This window comes from Neurospora hispaniola (genome assembly GCF_033458365.1).
Source record: "Neurospora hispaniola strain FGSC 10403 chromosome Unknown B0T23scaffold_18, whole genome shotgun sequence".
NCBI lineage: Eukaryota > Fungi > Ascomycota > Sordariomycetes > Sordariales > Sordariaceae > Neurospora > Neurospora hispaniola.
In genome coordinates, this window is record NW_026944423.1 from 20,831 (window position 1) to 42,790 (window position 21,960).

Below are 21,960 nucleotides of genomic sequence, written 5' to 3' on the forward strand. Positions count from 1 at the left end.
CCAGGCACTCCTACAATATATATTGTGCATTAGAGGACATCTATTTCTAATGGTCCTAAAGCTTATATAAATAGTTCAAAATGTATTAGCAGGGTTTCATCTAGCATTTTGAATATTAGAGATGGCATGGCCAAGGTAAGATTATGCATTAGTTAGCCATAAAAACATATAGGAAAGTTGATACGAGGTCTCGAACTAACAAACAAACCAGTTCTGGACTGTACATATCGCGGAGCGGGGTCAGGAACAAACCCGCTATTTCGGGGGGCCGACGCCGAGTTCCCCCGCACATGTTTCCTGCTGCTTCATCCTGGGCTTCAGGTTTGTGTGCAAGACCGGGATGACATCAACGCAAACGACCGGACCTGGAGCACCACTTCCTTTTGTCAAAATCGCGGCAATCTAACATGGGATCGCACGGAGCAAAAGCCCAAGCCTTCTATGGCGCCGTCATCCACTCGCTGTCAACGCCTGGCCATGACCTTGAGATCCTTCCTGCCGCCCTTTTGATCGTCGAAGCGCGGGGCGTAATCACTGCCTTTCACAAAGAAGTGAAGCCGGGAGAGGTTGGCAGCCTCATGTAGGTAGACCTTCTGATGATACTGATTATCAGTCTCGTATCAAATATTCAGCTACCTCTACCTACACTAATACATCAACCCCTAGAGACACCGCCACCACAACCCTTCACTATCTCTCCCCTTCCCAATCCATCATCCCCGGTTTCATCGATACACACAACCACGCGCCCCAATGGGCCCAACGTGGTCTCGGACAAGGCCAACACATCCTGGACTGGCTTTCCGCAATCACCTTCCCCAACGAAGGTCGCTTCCGCGATCCCTCCCACGCGCAGCGTATTTACTCCTCCGCTATCGATGGCTTCCTTCGACAAGGTATCACCACCGCTTCTTACTATGGCTCCATCCACCCCGAGGCAACCAACATCCTCGCCGATCTCTGCCTGGCCAAAGGCCAGCGCGCATTCGTAGGGAAATGCAACATGACGCGCAACTCCCCTGACTATTACCGCGATGCGTCTGTCGAGCAGTCCCTTCAAGATACGGAATCCTGCATCGCCCACATCCGGAAGATTGACCCCGAAGGAAAGCTACTGAAGCACGTCCTCACCCCTCGCTTTGCCATCTCCTGTGACGCCGAATGTCTTGCTGGCCTCGGGCAAATAGCAGCTCAAAACCCTGACCTGCCTATTCAGACGCACTTCAACGAAGCAGAGCAGGAGATTACCGCTACCCGCGAACTCTTCCCTCAGTTCTCCTCCGAGGCCGACCTTTACCACCACTACGGCCTTCTGACCAAGCGGTCCATCCTCGCGCACTGCTGTTACATGGCCCCCCACGAATTCGACAAGCTGAAAGAGCTGCAGTGCGGCGTGGCTCACTGTCCGATAAGCAACATGACAGTGGGCGGCGGGTTCATGGCCGCCCCTATCCGGGAGTTTCTCAACCGCGGAATCAAAGTCGGTCTGGGGACTGACAGTGGAGGAGGGTTTTCGTCTTCGATGCTGGATGCGATAAGGCAGGCCATGATTGCTAGTCATGCGCGGGAGGTCGAGTCGAAGGGGAGAGATAAGGGGTTGAAAATTGCCGAGGCCTTTTATTTGGCAACATTGGGAGGCGCCGAGGTTTGTTGTCTCGAGGACAAGGTGGGGAATTTTGAGGTGGGGAAGGAGTTCGATGCGTTGGTGGTGGACTGGCAGAGGGACGGGGTGATGACGATAGTAGAGGAGCAGGACGAATTGGGTACGGTGTTCGAGAAGTTTGTGATGACAGGGGATGATAGGAATATTGTGAGGGTGTTCGTGAAGGGGAGGGTGGTGAGGGAGGTGAAAATATGAAGGCGCGCATGATAAGAACTACCTACCTGGTTGAGATGGCCCGTCGTGGATGGTGGAAGGAACAATGTTTTTGGAGCAACAATAAAGTGTGGACTGGAGCTGGAGAAGCTTAGCCTCTGTTCAGTAGGTAGGTCTTTGGTACACTTTTGGATCTAGATTCAAAGCATTGACTTCTACCTCTAAGCTCAAACAATGCCTAACAGCCTCTAGCTGATATGTTCTTGGCTTATTGTGAGGCATATAGGAGCCTTACAACGGACTTTCTGGCCAAGCCGAGCGGCATTATGCTGTTCATACTACCTCCGGGTTTTTTTTACAATCACTTCAGAAATCCACATTCTTGCTTGCAGGCGGTGGTACAATAGATAATTCAGCTAGGCGAGAGGTTTCACACAAGTACAGCGCTCGCCCAAACATCTCATACAGTAACATTGAAAGGTTTATTACCAGTTGAAATCTGGAATTCCACAGGTACCCTCGTCCGAGACAAGAAAGATGAGACCAACCAACAGGTTAGGTAAACCAGTCCGCTACCGTCCCCCAAGATATCAAGAAAAAAGAAACAGAAAAAAAAGAGCCATAGCAAGACTGTGATAGGGATTAGAACAATTCGAAAAGACATCGGCTAGAGTTCCATTTGGATATTTCTATTCAGGAATTGCCTAGAACTCAAGTCCAGAGGTGTAACAAAGACACTGGATGCGTGGTAGGAGTATACCTCTACCCAAGGTTTAATGTTCAAGGTCTCAACTATTTTGTGCAGGACCACCTTCCGTAAGGTCCGTTTGCCTTGGCGCCCATCAGGTTCACTAGGTGCATTTAAGGCTCCCCTCATCGGCCTGGCACTCATATTCACTGATCTTTCCTTCACAGGCACTCCCATTCACTGCACTTCCCTTCACCGGCACTTTCTTCCAGTATTTCTTGGCTGCTCTTTCCACTTTCAGAAGTATAAGAAATGGAATTCTGTCCCTTCCAGCTCAGTCCCAACCGCACATTTCTTCCAAGTCCCGTCCATTCAGACAAACTCGCCCAAAGGACTCGGCAACCGCGTCAACTTCGACACACATCCCTAGCCCGCATCCTCAATCTCTTGGGAAGATTTCAAAATGTTTACCTCAGTCCTAAAGTCCCTTGTCGTCAGCGGTACCCTCGTTGTCAGCCTTCTAAACCCGACCGCTTTCGTCCTGGCCGCTCCCAGCCCGGCTATCGCTGATCCCATTAGCACCAGCCCCAATGTCCCTCTCAGCCCGGAAGACGCTTTAGCTGCATACACCCGCTACGGTCCGTTGAACAACCGTGAGGACGAGGGCTTGGCCTTGAACGTGAGGAAGGACCCACCCAAATGGACGGGCGGTAACAACGAGGTTATTCACTTCTTCAACTGCCAGAAGAGACCCAACTGGGGTCATGGAACCGATTCCTTGGTTGTGGTATGTTCGCTTTCATTTGTTTTTCCTCAGACAGGTTCCAGTCTTGCAGCTCCGGAGCCTCCGGGTGTGACTTGCAAAGGTAACAGCTGTACTGACAAAAACACAAACAACAACAGATCTGCGAAGACGACAAAAACTGCCACGACCTCAACTACCTCCCCCCGGACGACTCTCTTTGCCTGATGGACCGCTTCGACGACGACGGCATCTTCCATGTCTGGGAGGGCTCGGTGCAGGGATGCCTGTTCATCAACTACAACAACATGTTGAGCTGGAACATCACCAAGGATGCGCAGAAGCAGGCGGACTTTACCACTGTTGGGTGAGTTGTTTTGTTTTCCTTCCTTTTTGCTGTGAACTTTTGAAGGAATTGGATGAAGGCGGGGTAGAATGAATTTGAGTGTTTAAGAAGGATGAATGGCTAACATTGAGTGATGCAAATAGTTTTTTGACCTCTGATACCTTCGTCTACCAGGGTTTCAAGGATAGTAAGCCCAAAGGTTTGGCTATTCCCTTTCGTGACTGCCAGAGTATTTATTACTTCACGCTTCGGAAGGATCTGCAGCTTGTTCATGGCAACTGAGGGTTCGCCCTCCCGGATGGAGGCGGCCAACGGTCAAGTCTTCGCAGTAGGTTGTATGATCATGAGGTTTCTTTTGAAAGTCTGAAAGACTCCACTCACCCCGGCATAATACCTGAAAGAGAAAAAACAAAAAAAGAGAGGAAGAGGGGCAAGATGAAGGGAAAGGTCGGAAAGAACAGGAGGAATCAAGATGGGGGGACGAAAGAATTAGGAGAACGCCTACATACCTAGGTAGTAGTTATAATCAAAGTAAAGTGCTCTGATTTTCTTCCCGCCGTTGCCGAACGTCGTCATGTGGTCTTGGAGTGGTCATGTTCCATCATTACCTACCATCTACCATGTTCATCCCCAGCGTCTCTACGATCCTATAGTAAGACTTCCCTCCAGTCCCAAATCCTCAAGCCCATCACAAATCCCACCATACTCGATGTTCAGAGCCTGCTTCCTCTTTTGGAACTCTCCATGCTCTTGAGCGATCACGCCACGCCTCTATATAAGTGTTGCCAGTATGACCCCGTCATCCCCGCTTCGTCCATCCCCAGCTCTTCTTTCCTTTTCATTGCTTTGAATGTTGGTCTTGGTTATGAGCGACGTCGGCGGACTTGAGCACTTCGTCGGGCTTGGACACGGAGGCTTCGGGGCCACGCAATGGACCGGGCGGAGATGGGATCTGATCAGACTCGGTGCCAGGGCTGGGACCGAGCTCTCCTTCAGGAAAAGGGGACACAGTGGTGTTGCGAGGTTCAGACATTGTTCGATCGTAGAGGTACCTCAGTTGTTAGCCTATGCGCAGAATGATGCGATCTTCCAACAAACGGAAGCCAGAGGAGGCATGATTAAAATACTCAGGCTTTCGCAAAGACCAATGATCTCGCTGATGCTGACTCGGCGTTGAGGCTTGAGACTGATGCAACGTCGGATGCGGTTCCTGGACAAAGAAGATTGTACGACGGACTTGAACTGATCAAGCTCCAAAATTGCAATTTTGTTGGGTTTCCGTCGGTGTACGCTACTGTACTTACCTCTAGGTACCTAGGTACCTACCTGGTAGGATTCGGAATGTGGTTGCTGGTTGCTCTTTCCAGCTTATCTGAGGTTGGCCGAGGCATGCCATAATTGTCCCGAGTTTTCGGCCACCATCGGGTGCTCCGGGCTCCCGCCGCACTGGAGTTCCCGTGGGTTCGTGGCCTTGTCAGCATTTGATTGTCCGAGAGATCGCATGGCCATGTCCCCTTGGATGGGGGTGTAGCGTAGTAGCACGAGTACCTGCAATCCCAACCCACTTCTATTATGAGTCTCTGTATGAAGCTGCATCAATCCACCCCAAGCCTGCCCCTGTTGTAGGTGCCAGCTGCAGTCATTGGTGCTTCCGGTACCGGGTCCGGATCCCGAAGGACCCCTCTTCTAACCAGAGGTACCTAGTGTAGGTACATACCTCTAGATAGATACATATTTCTTGTTGCGTTAAATCCTTTTGTGGATCCTGTTAACGCCTTGGATCTTCCACTAATACCTTACCTCTATCCTTTCTTGAATGCGTCAACAAAGTTGAGAGTAGCTCGTAGGCATTGCAGGATTCGCTCATTCTACAGAAAAGAGTTGAATAACAACGATTGTTCAATCAATCAACCCCAAAGCTACCTAGATACTATCGCTTGATAATAGCCTCCCAGTCCCTCGCACTTTTCAACATATTACTCGCATACTCCTTCTTAAGCGTCGTGAGCTTGTCGATGATATGCCCCGTCGCTACCGCCTGCGGCCCCCAAACCCTCAATGCGACATCCGCTGCCCTCTCCAGCCAAACAATCGCCTGATCCAGATCCCCCCGTTTCTCATGAATCTCCGCGACGTCCTCCATCGTGTGCGCTGCAATGCCGTCTTGGTGAAAAGCAATCTTCGGGTCATTGGCTAGCCCCTCGGGTGGCGGGCGGCGAATGACAGCCATACAGTGCTGCAAAGCTTGATCACCGTCGTCCACAACCATGTAGAAGTGCGCCAACTCATTCTGAACTGCACGCGTCTGTTCCGCGTATGGTCCGAATTCTTGCCGGCAGGCTTTGAAGAGCTCCGTGACAATGACCATTGCCGCATCGAACTCGCCGTTGCGACGGAGGAGAGTGGCCAGGGAGTCAAGGAGTTTGAAGGAGACAAAACGTCGTTGGCCGAGGCGGCTGAACAAGTCCACCATACACTGCAGAGCGCGGCGCGATATTTCCTGGCAGTCTTGGTCGTTGCTGAGCTCGGTGCAGATGCGGGCGATGGGGTGTGTGGGTGAGAAGTTGTTATTGGCTTCGCTCTTGAGGAACTGCAGGAGGATGATCCGAAGTTCAGGACGGGCGCGGACGTTGGCTGGCGAGAGCGTGGCGAAGAGGTTGCGGAGGAAGTCAAAAGGTTGGCTGGTCATGGCGGCTGCGGCGTCCCGACCAGCTTCGGACAGGGCCGGCCATGCACGGAGATCAGGTCGTTGAGTGGCATCTGACTGCGCTGAACTGGCCGAGAGCTTGATGAGGTAGATTGCGTTCTTGATAGAAGACCAGTACTGCTGTGATGCATCGGTTGTCCCTTGTCCGAGGAAGTCATCGGGTGATATGCCGTCTGGTACGTTGCGTATCTGCCAGTCATAGTAGTCACGGAGGCTGAGAGTGATGATGTCCAGTGTCCGCGTCCTGGAGTCCGGGGCGATGAATGGCGGCGGTGACTCGGCAAGGGCGCGGATTTGTGCCTTGAAGTTGGAAAGATTTTGTGGGTTGGGCAACCTGGTGTGGACTAATTGCTTGTCCTTATCTCGGTTCTGATCCTCAGACCAAGCACAGCTCGATGCAGGTGTAGCGCATGATTGACCGCCAGGTGTCGAGGAAGAGAAAGCCGGTGACGAGCACGTTTCGATGGTTTCGGCAGGAGACTCGGATCTCTGCTTCGGCTGGGGGGCTGTTTCAATGATAAGATCCGCTATGCTCAAGGCCGATCGGGTAATTGGTGGGCTCATGGCTCGCTGATGTACTGGTGCTGGTGACGTCCCTATGGACTTGGTACTTGGACTGGATATGGTGATGGACAGGGATGTGCAGGGGCTCGTCGACCGTTGTGAACGCCTCCGTCTCTCATGTGGTGATAGCAAGGGTTGTGTGTACGGTGGTGTTTCCCCCATGCCGTCCCGGTTATTTATATTATGTTGTGCCGCAGGTGAGGCATGGCCGTGCCTCCGAGGCGAAGTGGATCCATGGAATCGGCCAGGACGTACATGCCTATCCTTTTCATCACTGTTGACATTTTTAAACACATTCCATTCCCGGAACCTCTTGTCATACATGCGTTTGCTGGTGTCCGACAGGGTGAGGTTAGCAAAGGGAATCTCGATCAGCGTCATGTTGGTTTTGTTTTTTTGGAGGTGGTGTGATGTGACAAGGGAAGGCAGAGTGAGATGAAAGATAGAGGGTATTGGAAGGTATGATGATGACAACGAGAGGTCATGGGAAACATGATGACATGGAAGTGGCCATTATTATAGTTGAAGAGGACGTGATCAGATACACATGAATGCCAGCAATGGCATAAGGGAACGGAGACGTGACATAGATGAGCTGGATTTCGGTGCTGTGGTCAACAGGGCGTGGAGCCAGCACATGCGGCTAGCTCACATGAAAGCTGCGACTCGATGGGTGAGTGCATTGATGGGACAGGACAGGGTGTCTCTGACGGGGTGCAGATGTTGTGTCCATGCTGAGACGGGGACAAGAACACCTCGTAACCAAGACGCCATCGATTGTTTGAAGGAGCTGATAAAGACGGACTAAAGGGACGCCAAAATACCTTGCCGAGAAGTTGTATTGACTCCTCATTATATCGCTTACTTTCTTGAGGGGGTACTGTCTGTAGAGGTCGACGATGATATCTCGATGGCGGGCCCAATCCTGCGCGGACGGGCCCTGGAGCGTGCGCGTACTGGACTGTTGCTGTCCCAGCCCTGGAGGTCTTTGCAAGTGAGGAGCGCCAGGCACCGGCGCTGTTCCTATTGACATGGCCAAAGGAGGAAGTCGTTGCGAAAATGTGGATGATAAGGGTCGTGCTGACGCCGACGAAAGAGAGACGGGTTGCGGTTGAAGTGCGTGTTGTTGTGGAGGTGCCAGTGGATGTGATTGAAGGCCCGGGACGGCGGGAGCATCTGCACGGGTCATGGTCATCATCAGGGCCTATCCTTGAAATCCGAGCGCTTTGTAAGAAGAGAAAAGCGAGCTAGGACAGGAAGCAGCAAATGATGGAACAAACTGAGAGAGAATCCGGTGGCCGAAGGGGGGGTGGTTGGGCACGAAACTGAACGAACTGGAAGATGGAATGGAAAATGCGGAGCGCCAGCATGCCCCAAGAGACGGGATGCAAGAACCTCACTTTTTTAGTGCCGCTGCGTTCAGTGCAGAAAGCCGTGAACCGCGCATGACGCCAGTGGGCGGCCGCCCCTACCTAACCCGTTATTCCCTTGGTCGTCAGGCATTGGTCGCCATCCGCCAAATGGCGGTGGGGACTGTTGCCCAAACACGGCCGCCCATGTAACCCCCCGCTACCACCTGGACTACACCTAGAAATTCTTCCAAATAGCACCTGGCAAAAGTCTCCCATTGCCAAAATGCCACCTCCCGAGGACAATGGCATTGAGGCTGCCGGTATCGACCACGCCTCGTCCGTCTGTTTATTGCCTCGACCATTCTATCCTAGAGGTAGGTACCTCTACTGACTTGACTTCCAGAACACCGCACAATGGCACTGCCTAGCATCGCCATCGCCTGACGATCGCTGAATCAATGAGCCTCCGACGGAACACTTTTCTGCTGAGCACGACGTTTGGGGGCCGATCACACCGTCGCAATGCAACCTCACCTCGTTGTTCGACCAAGGGACCGACGACGACCAGCTAGCACCGCATCTCAACCATATTGCAGCCGGCAAAGGAGCAAATTTCACCTGCCGACACAAGAGGTGATTAGCTTTTTGTACGAAGCCAGAACACTATTACGACACAAAAGAGAAACCGCGCGCGTGGCACAGCATCTCCCAATCTGAAAAGAACCTTGCATATGCCGAGATCAGCTAGTGTCCTCCCATGCTGCGATGCAGAGAATGCCAACGCCCGAGAGGGCTGACTCCGGGGGCCACGATATCAACCCCTGGCTGGCGTGGTGCCCTTTAAACGCCACCACGATCACCTGTCGGCTGGAGACAGCTGCTCTTGTTTCAGCCATCATCATACAGTTTGACAAGTGTACCTCGATCGTTTGCGGTTTGATGGAGGCTTGATGTGAGTTTACAGCAAGTGATTACATGTGGGACTCACTTGTACATGTCCATGCCGACCTTGACGGTCAACTGCTAGGCCAGGGTCTAACTACCTACCTATTGAAACTCCGAGTACGTGTCCAACCCCAACTCGGATCATCGTCCACAGCGGACACATATGTCACAATCCGTTCGTCTATTATCATGCTGTTGCGCACATTTGAACATGTCGACTAGAGCTATCTTCAACATGATGTCTTGTTCGGAGATCTTGACAATATAACCTTGCGGCGACCTGCATTTGTCCCTTGAAGTATACCTATATGCACGGTTCCTTCTCCAGATGTTCGGTACACCATCTTGCAGAGGAAATGTTTTCCCTCGTACGTGCTGTGTGTGGAAAATAAAGGCCTGCAGGGGCAGTCAGGGCAGTATGACCAAAATACCAGAGCCGGGGATCGTGAAGTGCGTGAAACTCGAGGACAAGATACGATAAAAGCCACCAGGGAACATCCAATGGCAAGGACTGGCTAGAGACAAAGAAACAAAAAAAAAAAGGCGGGGATTCACGATGTGACACGAAGGTGACCGACAGGAGGGAGACATGGATGAGAAGAACTTTGCAGTAGTGTCATTTCTGTCACACGCGGATGCTGACGGCTTCTCACCCTGTTTCGTGTATGACCTCCACATTAACCTTTTACTCCATGTCTTCAAAGCGCCGATACCGCCAGCTCCAAATCTTCAAGCGAGGCCTCCCAAGAACCAAATCAATAAGTAGAGGTATGCCGCCCAACTCCATGACAAATGGAACCCATATGCAACCATAGACAGCGCCCTTTTACATCCAGTCTGCACCCTACACCATGGACTCCTTTTGCTCAGAGGTAACCCAACTACCTAGTCGATGAGATCTTGCCCTTCTCGATGATTCTTGATAAAGTCGAACAGTGCCGTTATTACGCAGAGTGGCCTGTGAGCGATAGGTAAATTAGCCAAACAATTCCCTCATAGGTATTATTCGTATGCAGTGAAAATGCAGTGGGGGAAGGTAAGTAAGGAAACAGGAAAGGGCAGAAACTGGACAGGACGGTGATAAATGCCTCAAAAGGCCGCCACAATGTCAATCAGGTAAGGTATGCAAGAGCCGAGGTGGGTGGTGAAAAGACTCAAGATAGGTAGCGCATGAGCGGGAATGACCTTGAGGGTGGCTTAGACTCTGTGTTTGGTGATGACTGATGAACCGGCCTTCCGTCCACCAATCCTCACCCACTCACCCAGCCATCCAACTGCCAGTCACTTCCAAGATGATGCTTTCTCTCAAGCTACCATTGGGCTTGCAGTGAAGGATGGTGATCAGTCAGCCACCACGCATATTGGCAATATCGAGAAGCACTCGCTCTCGTGGGAACGCGTCTAAGTTGTGGATGTCCTGGTTGCCAGACATTTCACTCTGGCCTTTTGTCGGTAGGTTCCGGGCAGGAAAGGAGACAAAAAAATAGGGAGAAAAGACTCACGCTTGCACGGCACCCAAGACCAAAGGAGCAATGAGACTCCTTTCACTTTCACTCATGCCCAGGTGCCTACCACCAACACTAGACAACCTGATTCCCATGGCTCCCGCTAACCCTATCCCTGCACCAGCAAGAAGCAAATTAAACACGCAACAGGAGACTGTTACGATCTTCTTACGCCAGTGCTGCTCGCCTTCTGTGAGATTGACCTTGGCAGAGGTGCTCTCGACGGCGAGCAGAGCGGCAAAAATTCCAATGTTGAGAAGTAGACCTATTGTTCCCTGGTCATGTTTGTTAGCAGATTATTGACGCAATACCCTGTAAATTCACGGAAATGTGGAGGAGCTAAGTAAGGGCCATTATCTTGTGCTGCGCTGGAACTGACGGGTGCAATGTATTCTGCATTTCTTTGATGCAATCAACACTGGGAAGGGAGGAGAGATTGGTGTAGTGCTGCCATGAGACGGTCATGATGGTGAACAAGTGAAACTGACCGTGCTGACGCTTCTGCGCCTATACCAACACGAAAGAAGAAATGACTTACCACAATGACCGAAGCGACCGGCAACAGCTCATTGACAATAATCCCAAAATTGCTATGCCCGCTTCCACTCTTTCCATCAACACCACTGCCCAAGCCCTGTACCAGTACAATGGTGCATGACTTAGTATCAGCATTAATGACCGTCTGGTCATCCGACATGTTCATGACTATTGACGTTGGTTGCTGTGATACGGAGTCAAAGTTGTCGGCCTCGCTCTCCAAGTTGTGGATGAAGGCCACGACGCCGGCTATTATCAGTCCGAGGTGGCCAAGGATACAGAGAATGTGAGTGAGCTTCCACCTTGGGTGATTGGTTCTGTACATGGTGATTGTGTATGGGTTGATGGCAGGCGCGTGGTTAGTTGTGACCGGTAAATAACGAGGTCGACGAGGATGGTGACGGTTAGAGTGGATACATGTAATAAAATTGGTAAGCGGTCGAAGGCAAAACTGATGACAATCTCAGGCGAAGATCTAATGCGCAGGCCACCGTTTTCTAAAAAGATGACTAGGTAGGACGACAGTGGAAACAAAGCGCAAGTAGACAAGTCGATTCAGCATGGTACTGACTTGAGAAAGGGATGCCATGTATATAAGGCACTTGCCATAGCCTGGCTGACACTAGACAGCATACATGGACTCGGCCAGCCCAGGAATAACACCAACCAACATCCGATTGGTACAAAATGTGACCGAGTTGTTGCCCTTGATGATGCGCCTTGCGGTCCTGCGGCGTGCACCGGACTGTGCTCAGGGGCCAAGGGGTTTGAAGAGACGGCTATCCTGGTTTGTTCCTGAAAGCGCCGTGTTTCTTGGGCAGCTTCCCAATCTGGACGTGAGCTCTCACGAAGGAAGAAAAATAGGTGGATCAACGTAGAGTAACTTAGTCGATGGCAATTGACGTTCGCAAGGATGTAAGAGGTACCTAGCTATGTTAGGCTGAAAACTGGTAAAATAAAACAATGGTGGCATGGAGATCGGGTTGTTAGCGTCTCCAGGAGGAGAAAGGCTTGGGTGGTTGTAGCTCCACACCCGCCTCCTCCTGGTATATCATGCTCGCTCACTGCCACAATAGCTCTTTGCAACTGCGTATGACGAGATGTTAAGCGACGGTACAGGTACCGGTCAAGGGAAGCCGGTTCGTAGTATCTTTGTTCTTCATGTGGTATGTCACGGAAAGCGGAATCAGCCACGGTCCAGCGTTCGGGTCCCTTGTCCATAAGATGTTTTCTTTGCGATCAAACTTCCTATATTGCGTCTTAGCCCAATTTCATAAACCGAACTCACCGCGCGTTTCAAGATCGTGGTTCTGGTAATGGCGATGCTTTGGCGTCTTTGGAGCACATTGAAACTGATGGTTTGGCCGTGATTTCGGACCCAGGTCTGTTTGCTGGCCTGCTCCCAGCGCTCGCCGACCGACTTGCTAATTTCGAAGGATAGGTTTTAGCTCAGGCCCGAGCGGGAACCAGACGCACGGGATTGAACCTTCTGAGTAGCGTAAGGTGTCTTGTGTGAGCCATAGGGCTGAACCACATTGCACGACTTAACCGCTGGGTCGCCCTCCGATCTCAGATCTATGAATGGATGACCATTCCGGGCGAGGGAGATGATTGGTGCCCCTGGTTTAGCAGTCAATTGGACGTTATAACCAATCACTTACCAGCACTTTATGACTGACAGCGTCCCTGACTGCTATGCCGATTGCTGACGGACAACGTTGACATGACAGGACCCCACCCAATTGCCCTCGATAGAAACCCTGTGAAGGCTTCACCGTTTCCATGTCAAAAGCAAAATTGAGAGTTCATTTGCGACTGAGTCAGATGGATGCCTTGTGGTTCAAACTGTCCCCATGCTCTCTGGATTGATTGGTGCCTAGAGGCCCCGGTTTCTGAGGGGTAAACACTGCCCGTAAGGTAGTTGCTTGATCGATGTCATTGCGCACTTGCGTATAAAATAGGTACAGTCGAACCCCCTGAAACTGCATGTAATTCAGACCGCCAAAATCCATGCACTAAATGGCGAATATGCAATTTCTAGAAATCACGTGAGAGGAATGAACAGGGGTCATTTACTATGGGAATCTACTCTAGAAACTTCTCCTCCTCCTCGTACTGCCCACCAGACTTCCAGAAATCTAATAAAGTAGTTTACTTAGAACAATTAAATAAGTATCCCTCGATCTTCCTTTTCATCTTCCTAAGTACTATTACGTCATTAAAGTCAAATAGAGTCTTTTCAACTACCCAATCCAGCACATCAATAAAACTCGTTACCACCGCTTTTAAACTAATAATACCCGGCAACGTAAAATCTTAATCATCCTCGTCATCCTCATCATTACGAATATCTTTTAAACTAATTTACCAATTAGAAATAACATTTTATAAGATATCCTCAGCACTTAAAGACTCTCCTAGAGCCTAGTTCTCGTCGGTAAAGTTAAGAAAGTTATTCAAATCCATCTTATTACGGATATAAATAATAATAGTAGTATAGTCGTAGAATCTACGTATATTACTAAATACATCAATAAACTCCCCTTCCAATAAAGAATCTCCTAATATTATTAACCGCCGCCAACAATTAATAATAGTCTCTTACTTAAACTCAAAGAACTAAATATCGCTAACCCAATTAAAGGAGAGATGAAGGTTCATCTCCCTAATAGGGTTAACGCTAAAGTTGGTAACCGAATACTTAATTATAGTCATATACAGCCACTTAAGGTAACGACGACGGTATTATACCTTAAAGCTGTTGATAATCCCTTGATCCATTGGTTAATATAGGGACGTAACATTGGGAGGGAGGAATCTAATAATAATATTATCGGGTAGAGGGGCAAGCTTAAAACTAAACTAATAACTAGAAAAGTTATCTAATAATAAAAGCACACGCTAGGTAGGCTTTTTATAAACAATATAAATATAAAAGGCCTAGAACCACTCCTCTATAATTACTCCCGTTATTCAAACTTTCTTATTACTTCTCTAGACAATACGGTGACCATCCCAATTAAAGTATTTAATTACGCGGAGGACCTTTACTTTACCAATAGCCTAAATTTCAAAAGCGTTATCGCTAATATTATTTATTATTAATACTAAAAAAATACGTATCTTATCCCACTTAACACTAAGAAGGCTAACAAAAGCAAAACCTATAAAAGGAGTACAGCGCTAATACAATCCAATCTTATCTATATTGTAGATATTACCGGGAGAGAACGTAGCGGTAAACTTTTTAAAATCTATTATAGTTTGAATTGTAAAGGAATCCCTAATAAAAGCGTTAACTACCTCCCTATAGAATACGCACTCAAAGATATTATACCGCTATTTAAATAGTTAATACTACTTCTTACTAAAAGGAGGGCATTAAAAAGTATCAATAGGCTCGTTATTTCGTACTTTAGGGTACTCCATCCAGATTTAGCGTGCTTTTTATTGTAAAAGCTCTATTAAAGTACTAAAGCCGTAAAATTGAATAGCCTTCTATTACTTGAAAAAGATTTCTTCAAGTATTAGCTACTATCCAATACGCAAGCGCTTACCCTTAAGCTACTAAGCTTCATAATTAATATAAGGGAGATTTGGCGGATTATTCTTCCTATTAAAATAGTAAGAAATAGTATATTATAGGAACTCCACGCCGTACATACGTTGAATCCATCCTTAAACAATACATTAAGACGGGCGAAACTACTAGGAATAGAACTATTATTGTAATTTAAACTTCTATACCCAAGTAAGAGATTCTTTAGTAGGGTTAGGGGTAGATAAGGGTATAAAGGTATCCTAGTAAATATAACGTTACTTGGATACCTTCTTAGACTTCGAATTGCGGGCCATAATAGAGAATGATAGAGAATATTTTAGGGGACAAAATTACTAATAAATCACTACAAAAAGTGGTCTCTAGAACATAGGGAAGCACAAAGAGCACAGAGCTAGCGGGTCATATACCTAGTAAAACAAGGTCTGGGGGGTAATCTAGGCCTCGGTTTAGGCTACAACACCAAAAATCCCTATATTTTCCCCTCTTAAAAGCTGTCTCTAGTTAGCCATAACCCCTTCCTACCTAATACAACCCCCTCCTCTTGGCGCATAAACACCATAGATCGTATACAGTATACAAATATACAATTGTGAATAGCTTCTAATTCAGACCGCCGATTCTTATGCTCTAACTGGCGTATATGCAGTATCTGGAGGATGCAGTTTCAGGGGGTTCGACTGTACTAGCCTAGAGGTGGGTAGGTACGAACTGTCTGTCTGCACCATGCCCCGCTTACCAGGTATGTGCCACGCAATTGGATAGGCGAAACACAGGTACTTGTCGGCACTCTTCGGCAAAAGTGCAAATCTGATTCTGACATGATTAGAAATGAATCAGATGAGGCCAGCTTCAATCTGATATGTCTAGAGGTAAAGAATCGATGTGTTGCTCTGTACACTGCGGTCTGCGTTGAGTGGTTTCGAATTGGGTCTGTGCCCGCTGTTTGGGGTTAAAGGCCGTCGCCACCAGTCACGGGGTCCCCATGACACTGCAGGAAATACCAACCAGCGGAGGGGCTGACTTGGCGTGGGGTCGGCTTAGGTCATGTTTTCGTTTTCATTCTTTGGTTCTCACCACGATAGCGATAGGTAGGTAATGACGGGGAAAAGCGACGGGAGGCTGGAGCGGCTCAAGCATCATCGACAGTGTGGGCAAACATTTGAAGATCGCAACAAGGGAGTGCGCTTGGTGCTAGGTAGTTAGGTAGTAAGTGTGCTAACCGCCGGGTGGCAACGGCGATAGAGGCTCAGTGACGGCTGTTGATGGCTTCAATTTGGATACTAAGGGCCTTGGTTACAACTCTGTTTTTGCTGCCTGGACGACATGATGTACCCGAGTTCAACTCAGACGCGTAGTACTACCTACGACTAGGCAAAAACATTTTGAACCCACATTATCCGCATCCAGCCATACATTCAACACGAATAATGAAGCCTAAGATCGGAGCGTAGGTGCACATACGCCCACGCGCACGTGGTAACCGTCTTTCTAGGGTGTGACGAGACGTCGCACCGTACCTTTTTGTTGATCAATCATACTTAGCTGTACATAGTGTCTTGAGGACGTGATCGAGTTCTGCAGAGCCTGGGGGCGGTCACCCCTGTTGACGTGACAGTCCACGCCCCCGGAGCCAGGTCCGAATATCTGGGATTCCTTACCAGCAGTCTGGTCCACCAGCTTCAAGTGGAAGACCAGGCTTTTCCACACCAAGAATTCCGCAATCGCGCGGGAGATTTAGGCTTCCGTTTAACGCCCAGGAAGCCTTGGATGCCTTGAATACCTAGCCCGCTCCAAATCTGTCGCGCTACCTGCTTTCGAGTCACGGCCCCCAACTCGTACCTAAACTTCCACTTTTGATCACGACCTTCGTCGAGTTGGAGGAGGCTCATTGCTCTCATTTCGGACCGGCACAATGTTTCCACCGTGCCCGTTGCCGGGAGCAGTACCATCCATGCTGGAGCATCAATGGAGCTGACACCCGTCCGCCTTACCTCACCACACCCAGCTTATACCGCAGCGCCTCAGAGTGTCCGGGATGGGGTCTGAATCATCCGGCGTGCCATAAGGGCCGGGGGGCATCCAGATGAATAATGGCCGGGGGTCGAAAACGGAAGCCGGTACCTACCTACGGGCCCCGGGGTAGGTGCGAATCCACTAATTGAGCCCGGGACTAACAGCGGTTAACCGCTAACGCCATGCCGCAGTTGCACTTTGAACACGCATCACGAGATTGTCGTCGGCTTACCGAATCACCCAAAACCCGAGGCGAATCATCCCTCTACCAGACACACGGTTCATATCTCCACGGTCAACGCTCATTTTGCGGGAAGCAAGCTCAATTCCCTCGCGGCCGGACAGTACCTATCGGACAACCATCCCCACCGCGGTGGTGGTGCTGCGCAGTACATACGGCAATGTCTTGTCTGTTAGTGTTAGTGTTGAGGGTTACATGGCAAGGATAACAGCTCGACTCGCTTCGTCGAAGCCCCCATACCGGCACCTAAGAGATGACGGGAACGCGCTTACCTGTCGGGTATGTACCAGGAGGTTGATGACCCAAGGCCACCCGACCCGTCGTTCCCCGCCATCGCTTTTTTCGTCCAATCCAAGAAGCCAATTCGCGACAAATGACTACTACCTCTAGGTAGAAGATATACAATCACCAATGCCGTCCGGAGAAGAGTCACTGAGCAGGAAAATGACGGCGACACCGAAGGCACTGTCTCCACTGAAATGCGCGGTTCAGTCAAACGGTCCCGGAATGCCCCGCCGCACCGCTATGTCCAGTTACTATTCCCTTCCTGGCCCGTTCTTGTTGCTCCGCCCCCCGACCTCGCGGCGCGGCACGGCACGGAAACTCAATCCCAACCTGAATTGTAGTAGGGTACTGACTTCTTTGTCGAAACCAGAACAACCCTACACCTTTTCTCGGTCACGATACGTCGTACCACGCGCTTGGTTGTGGCAGTGAACCGCTTCTTGCTCGCTCCCACCCTTGACAGTTGACCCAACGTGCAAGGAATGAGCCACACTCCTGGTGGACACCCAGTTCTCGCCAGTCATTTCCCGAACGACTGTTCCCTTGTCCAGAAACTCTCTCGATAGCTCCGAATATCCGCGGTTCTGGTCCCGCATTGAACGCACTGCACGGCTGGCCGTAGGGCTGAGGACCCCTACAATGGGCCGGACGGGAGCATCACACGACGTCACCGCCGTGCCAAGCCATAGCACAGTTGAGCCGAGTCGAACCATGCCAGGCAGAAGAGATGAGAGGATACCATGGCACGTGCGACCCGTCGCCGGTCCATCACGCTCGGTCATGACTACTCTGTGAATGCCTTAGTACATATGGATGGCCTCGCCCTCCTGCCTCAGGTTCGGTTCCACCTTGCTGTCACCATCTACACAGCATCGTCTGCCAGTCACGGCCCATACTACCATGGAGACACCCACACCAGCGACCTACTACTGGGTACAACGCCTTGGCCGTCGTCTCTACGGTCGGAAGAGCCAGCTGTTAGACTCTTGTCGGTCCCGCCATTGTACCAGCACGCAAGAAGCACATTATCAACACCATGCCTACCATCGCGTTCCATCACCACACGCACAAGATCTACTACGCGTCAAGACCAACGGACATGGCCAACTACAGTGCCGCGGATGTGACCAGATTACTTACCTCCTTCGCTGGGCAGAGGCTGAGCGGAGGAAGGACCCAAACCACAAGGGCATCTCTCCCAAGCGCATTGTCCACAACAGCTACGTCGAGCTCGATCTGTGCGCAAGGATTTCCAACTGCGACGCCTGCCAAATTGTCCGCCGTGCTCTCCTATTAGATCAGATCACCGGCCGGGATGCTGAACGCTTACGACACACGGATAACCAGTGGCCAGTCCAGGTAGCTCTAGACATACGGCCTGGAGGCGACAGTCTCCAGGTTACCATTGAGAAAGGATCCGGGATTCCTTTATTTTCTGCAACGGTCGTCCTCAGTCAGAAGCCATGCCTTGCTGTCGGAAAGAAGACCAAAGCACCTTCCGCAGCCTCCAGGCTTCGGCCCAACTTTGAAGAGCTACGTCAAGTCGTCAGCAACTGTCATAACAACCACCAGTGCTCGTCTCGATACCGTTGGAACAGCAGGAATCCGTCGTGGCTGCTGGAGATTCTAGGCGACGGAAACGTCCGAGTGGTCCCGGGTCCTGATCATTTGGTTCCCTATGTCGTCCTCAGCTACTCTTGGGGAGATCCCACCACAATGCCGGCGGAAGAGTGGGCCAGGATCAAGGGTGCCTCTACCAAAACAGTCAATGGCGTGCCCGCACCAGAACGCACAAATCCATTTCCTCGATCGATTTTGCCAGAAACCATGCAAGATGCCATCGCTATCACCCAGGAACTGGATTTCAAGTACATTTGGATCGACAATGTATGTATCCCCAAAGGCACCGATTGGGACACCGAGGCTTCCCTGATGCACGAAGTCTACGGGAACGCCGCATTTACCCTGCTGGCCTCTTCGAGCACAAAAGCAACCGAACCCATGTTATACGACCGTCTTGCGTGGCTACAAGAACCGAAGCCCTGTAAACTGCGGAACCACTTCCTCTATAACACGCAAAAACCCCTCCACGAAGTCCGCCTCGACCCTCCAGCATCGCAGCGTGCCTGGACCCTCCAAGAAGAGCGTCTTTCTCCCAGAATTCTCTACTGGACCGGTCAACGCTGGTATTGGTCCTGCCCCGAGCACCAAACCGTCGAGTCTTCGCCCCTTGACCTCCCTTCGCCTGCTTGTACCTCAGAGGACCAATCATGGAGTCCACCACAACGGTTCCTTGATGTCTGTCGTATTGGTGACTTCCAGAGCATTGATCAGGAATGGCTCGATATTGTTGAAGCCTACACGCGGCGCGACCTCGCGCACTCTGCCGATCGTTTCCTTGCCATATCGGGCCTGGCCGTCCGGTTTCTTGAAGCCAAGATGGACGGAGGTGATAAAACACGTGTCGGCGAGCAATACTTGGCAGGGTTGTGGCGAGAAGATCTAGCTAGACACTTGTCGTGGTCGGTTGCAAGCGCTGTGGATTCAAAGGGGAGTCATCAAGACGTTGCGCCATCATGGTCGTGGGCTTCATTGCCGCTATGCGTCAACACAAAAATGAGACATGCATTTAGGCAGTCGCCACACTTTCAGTTCTTGGGAGTCCGTCAATTCAGTTTTGACCACACCGCCGTAATGCCAACCGCCACCCTTAACCAGCAAGTCATCACCGACCCTCGCCTTCGCAGTAAGTTGGTTGAGCAACAAGGCCGCACTGTCAAGCAGATCGAGATAAAGGGTCGCTTCCGCCGCTTCATTTCCGAAAGCTCGTGCGCCGTATCGTGGGAAGCCATCGAATGGAAACGCGGTGATCGCGTCGGCTTCAACTTTGAAGAGTTTCCCGGCCGCGATCTACATTCGAGGAACCACGATGATGGTCGCATAGTCTCCAAAGACGCCCATGGTGGGGAGGTGGTGGGGCAGCTGGATTATCTCGTTCCGCCTTCTGGCGCTTACTTGGCGAATAAAAAGAGTGACAGTGTGGCTTTGGCAGACGGGGAGGAAACGGAGCTCATGTGCCTTGAGCTCGGAGAGTTGGCGATGTTGTTGCTTCAAAGAAATCCCGGATCCGCAGATACTTGGAGGAGAGTAGGTGTTTGTATTGGTTACGAACAGAGGAAAGGTTTCTTTTATGGTTGTGAAAGTAAGACACTTATCCTGGCTTGACCGCTTTAATTTGATAGGTTGGACGAGGCAAAGGATGATCGTCTATTATACCCTAGTCATGACATGCCCAACACCGAATGTACAGCAGTAATTAGATTATGTACCTAGATATGGAAGTTGCCAAGAAATGGGCCTTGTGCCACAAGTAAATGATCGAGCAGGTACTCAACACAAGTTCATACATCTACCGAACATGAGAAATTGCTGGAAAAGGTGGAACATTAGGCGTAGATTTTCCATCCCGACTCGTCCGGTTCGAATTTGCGGGCCGGTGTTGAGGCTGGTCAGTATGCACTGCCTCAACCTTGTAGGGGAAGCCTCCTTCAAAGTGAAGACGGAAGAAACAATTGTAGTGTTCTAGAGGTATAACCCTCTATTGCGCGGGTCCCAGGATGTTGGCCTCGTAAATGGTGGTCGACTTGCCAGTGTTCAAGTTCTGGATCTATACCCCATACACATCATTGTCAGAACCAATGATCAGACCGCTCAGTGGCCAGCTACTTTCCGGTAAGACGACTGAACATACCTCATATCTCGGGTTCTCTGGGCTGGCATTGACATTGCGGCCGGCTTGGTGACCGGGCTCGGTCAAAACGTCCTTCACTTTGCCCACACTCTCCGAGGTGTGCGAGTCAGGCCCTTTTCGATGCAAGATATCAGTGGATGGCATAAAAGATGATAAGCCACGTAAATGAAAACTTACCTCCCACGGGCTTGTAGCGGACAGTCTGACCTGGCTTGTACATGACCATATTGAAGTCTTCTTGGATATCGAGCTAGCGGGAATGGGCAGCAGCGGCAAGTGCTTGTCTGACACAATGGAGCTGAGTGTTCCACCAAAGTTCCTGGGAAGGCGAGAGGTGAATGGTGATGACCCGCTCCCGACTTGGTTATCTATATACCACGCGGTAGGCAGGTACCATGTTGGTCCCTCCCGCTCCATCTCCAACAAGAGAGATGCGAGCTTGATGGACATCTGATATCATCTTGACATCGACGAAACCATCATTTCAACGACACCAGATGAGTCCATGGTGGAGTGGTGATAGGAGCCAGCCGAACTGATTCGGATGCTACTCCCGTCCAAGGTTTCTAGTGTTGAACACCAGTTGCGTACGTGTAGCGGCGCATCAGCATCGATCACAGTCTGACGTCATCGGGTCTTGATGAGCGTTTATTTTTCGAACCTTTGGCATCGACTGCAGTTCAGATGTAGCCTTGAAGTATGCACCTATGTAGGTAGGTAGGTCCCATTGCAATGTACACCCCATGGTTGTTGTTGGTTGTTTCCCAAACTGTCGGCTGGCAACGATGCTGCCTACTAGTACGTGGGCTGGACGACAGGACAGGGAATCGGTAAACGTTGGCGGCGTTCAGTTAATGATGAACCAATGTGTACAAAGTACAACCTGCTTTGGGAGCATTGTAATTG

General features: G+C 50.3%; 11 protein-coding genes across 11 annotated transcripts; 5 read left to right on the top strand and 6 right to left on the bottom strand.

Moving 5' to 3' along the window:
* The first annotated feature begins 220 nt into the window (after window positions 1-220).
* Window positions 221-2,236, top strand: B0T23DRAFT_391395 (uncharacterized protein). Its single transcript, XM_062837941.1, has 2 exons — window positions 221-580; window positions 667-2,236. The coding sequence occupies exons 1-2, from the start codon at window positions 408-410 to the stop codon at window positions 1,856-1,858; spliced, it is 1,365 nt and encodes a 454-aa protein (XP_062687668.1). The 5' UTR covers window positions 221-407; the 3' UTR covers window positions 1,859-2,236.
* Window positions 2,074-2,379, top strand: B0T23DRAFT_408954 (uncharacterized protein; the record flags this gene model as incomplete). The annotated part of the gene is made up of 3 exons (XM_062839351.1): window positions 2,074-2,164; window positions 2,209-2,283; window positions 2,330-2,379. The coding sequence occupies 3 exons, from the start codon at window positions 2,074-2,076 to the stop codon at window positions 2,377-2,379; spliced, it is 216 nt and encodes a 71-aa protein (XP_062687669.1).
* A 367-nt stretch (window positions 2,380-2,746) lies between these two features.
* B0T23DRAFT_368433 (uncharacterized protein) lies at window positions 2,747-3,874 on the top strand (the record flags this gene model as incomplete). Its single annotated transcript, XM_062836443.1, has 3 exons — window positions 2,747-3,291; window positions 3,408-3,613; window positions 3,736-3,874. Exons 1-3 carry the CDS (start codon window positions 2,968-2,970, stop codon window positions 3,872-3,874), a joined length of 669 nt encoding a protein of 222 aa, XP_062687670.1. The 5' UTR covers window positions 2,747-2,967.
* Window positions 3,875-4,144: 270 nt separating this feature from the next.
* B0T23DRAFT_416439 (uncharacterized protein) lies at window positions 4,145-4,815 on the bottom strand. Its single transcript, XM_062839631.1, has one exon. It carries the CDS (start codon window positions 4,623-4,625, stop codon window positions 4,431-4,433), a length of 195 nt encoding a protein of 64 aa, XP_062687671.1. The 5' UTR covers window positions 4,626-4,815; the 3' UTR covers window positions 4,145-4,430.
* A 517-nt stretch (window positions 4,816-5,332) lies between these two features.
* On the bottom strand, window positions 5,333-7,613 carry B0T23DRAFT_391398 (uncharacterized protein). The gene has a single exon (XM_062837942.1). The coding sequence runs from the start codon at window positions 7,242-7,244 to the stop codon at window positions 5,523-5,525; it is 1,722 nt and encodes a 573-aa protein (XP_062687672.1). The 5' UTR covers window positions 7,245-7,613; the 3' UTR covers window positions 5,333-5,522.
* A 43-nt stretch (window positions 7,614-7,656) lies between these two features.
* On the bottom strand, window positions 7,657-8,049 carry B0T23DRAFT_293785 (uncharacterized protein; the record flags this gene model as incomplete). Its single annotated transcript, XM_062834279.1, has 1 exon — window positions 7,657-8,049. A coding segment is annotated over one exon (393 nt), but the record flags the coding sequence as incomplete, so codon positions are not given.
* A 1,655-nt stretch (window positions 8,050-9,704) lies between these two features.
* B0T23DRAFT_416441 (uncharacterized protein) lies at window positions 9,705-10,565 on the top strand (the record flags this gene model as incomplete). Its single annotated transcript, XM_062839632.1, has 4 exons — window positions 9,705-9,821; window positions 9,865-9,928; window positions 10,177-10,196; window positions 10,362-10,565. Exons 1-4 carry the CDS (start codon window positions 9,750-9,752, stop codon window positions 10,563-10,565), a joined length of 360 nt encoding a protein of 119 aa, XP_062687674.1. The 5' UTR covers window positions 9,705-9,749.
* Window positions 10,566-10,658: 93 nt separating this feature from the next.
* On the bottom strand, window positions 10,659-11,527 carry B0T23DRAFT_328266 (uncharacterized protein; the record flags this gene model as incomplete). Its single annotated transcript, XM_062835677.1, has 2 exons — window positions 10,659-10,940; window positions 11,204-11,527. The coding sequence occupies 2 exons, from the start codon at window positions 11,525-11,527 to the stop codon at window positions 10,659-10,661; spliced, it is 606 nt and encodes a 201-aa protein (XP_062687675.1).
* Window positions 11,528-17,680: 6,153 nt separating this feature from the next.
* B0T23DRAFT_328246 (uncharacterized protein) lies at window positions 17,681-18,085 on the bottom strand (the record flags this gene model as incomplete). Its single annotated transcript, XM_062835676.1, has 1 exon — window positions 17,681-18,085. One exon carries the CDS (start codon window positions 18,083-18,085, stop codon window positions 17,681-17,683), a length of 405 nt encoding a protein of 134 aa, XP_062687676.1.
* Window positions 18,086-18,203: 118 nt separating this feature from the next.
* Window positions 18,204-20,528, top strand: B0T23DRAFT_408962 (heterokaryon incompatibility protein-domain-containing protein; the record flags this gene model as incomplete). Its single annotated transcript, XM_062839352.1, has 1 exon — window positions 18,204-20,528. One exon carries the CDS (start codon window positions 18,204-18,206, stop codon window positions 20,526-20,528), a length of 2,325 nt encoding a protein of 774 aa, XP_062687677.1.
* A 442-nt stretch (window positions 20,529-20,970) lies between these two features.
* B0T23DRAFT_368444 (uncharacterized protein) lies at window positions 20,971-21,504 on the bottom strand (the record flags this gene model as incomplete). The annotated part of the gene is made up of 1 exon (XM_062836444.1): window positions 20,971-21,504. The coding sequence occupies one exon, from the start codon at window positions 21,502-21,504 to the stop codon at window positions 20,971-20,973; it is 534 nt and encodes a 177-aa protein (XP_062687678.1).
* Between the last annotated feature and the right edge of the window lie 456 nt (window positions 21,505-21,960).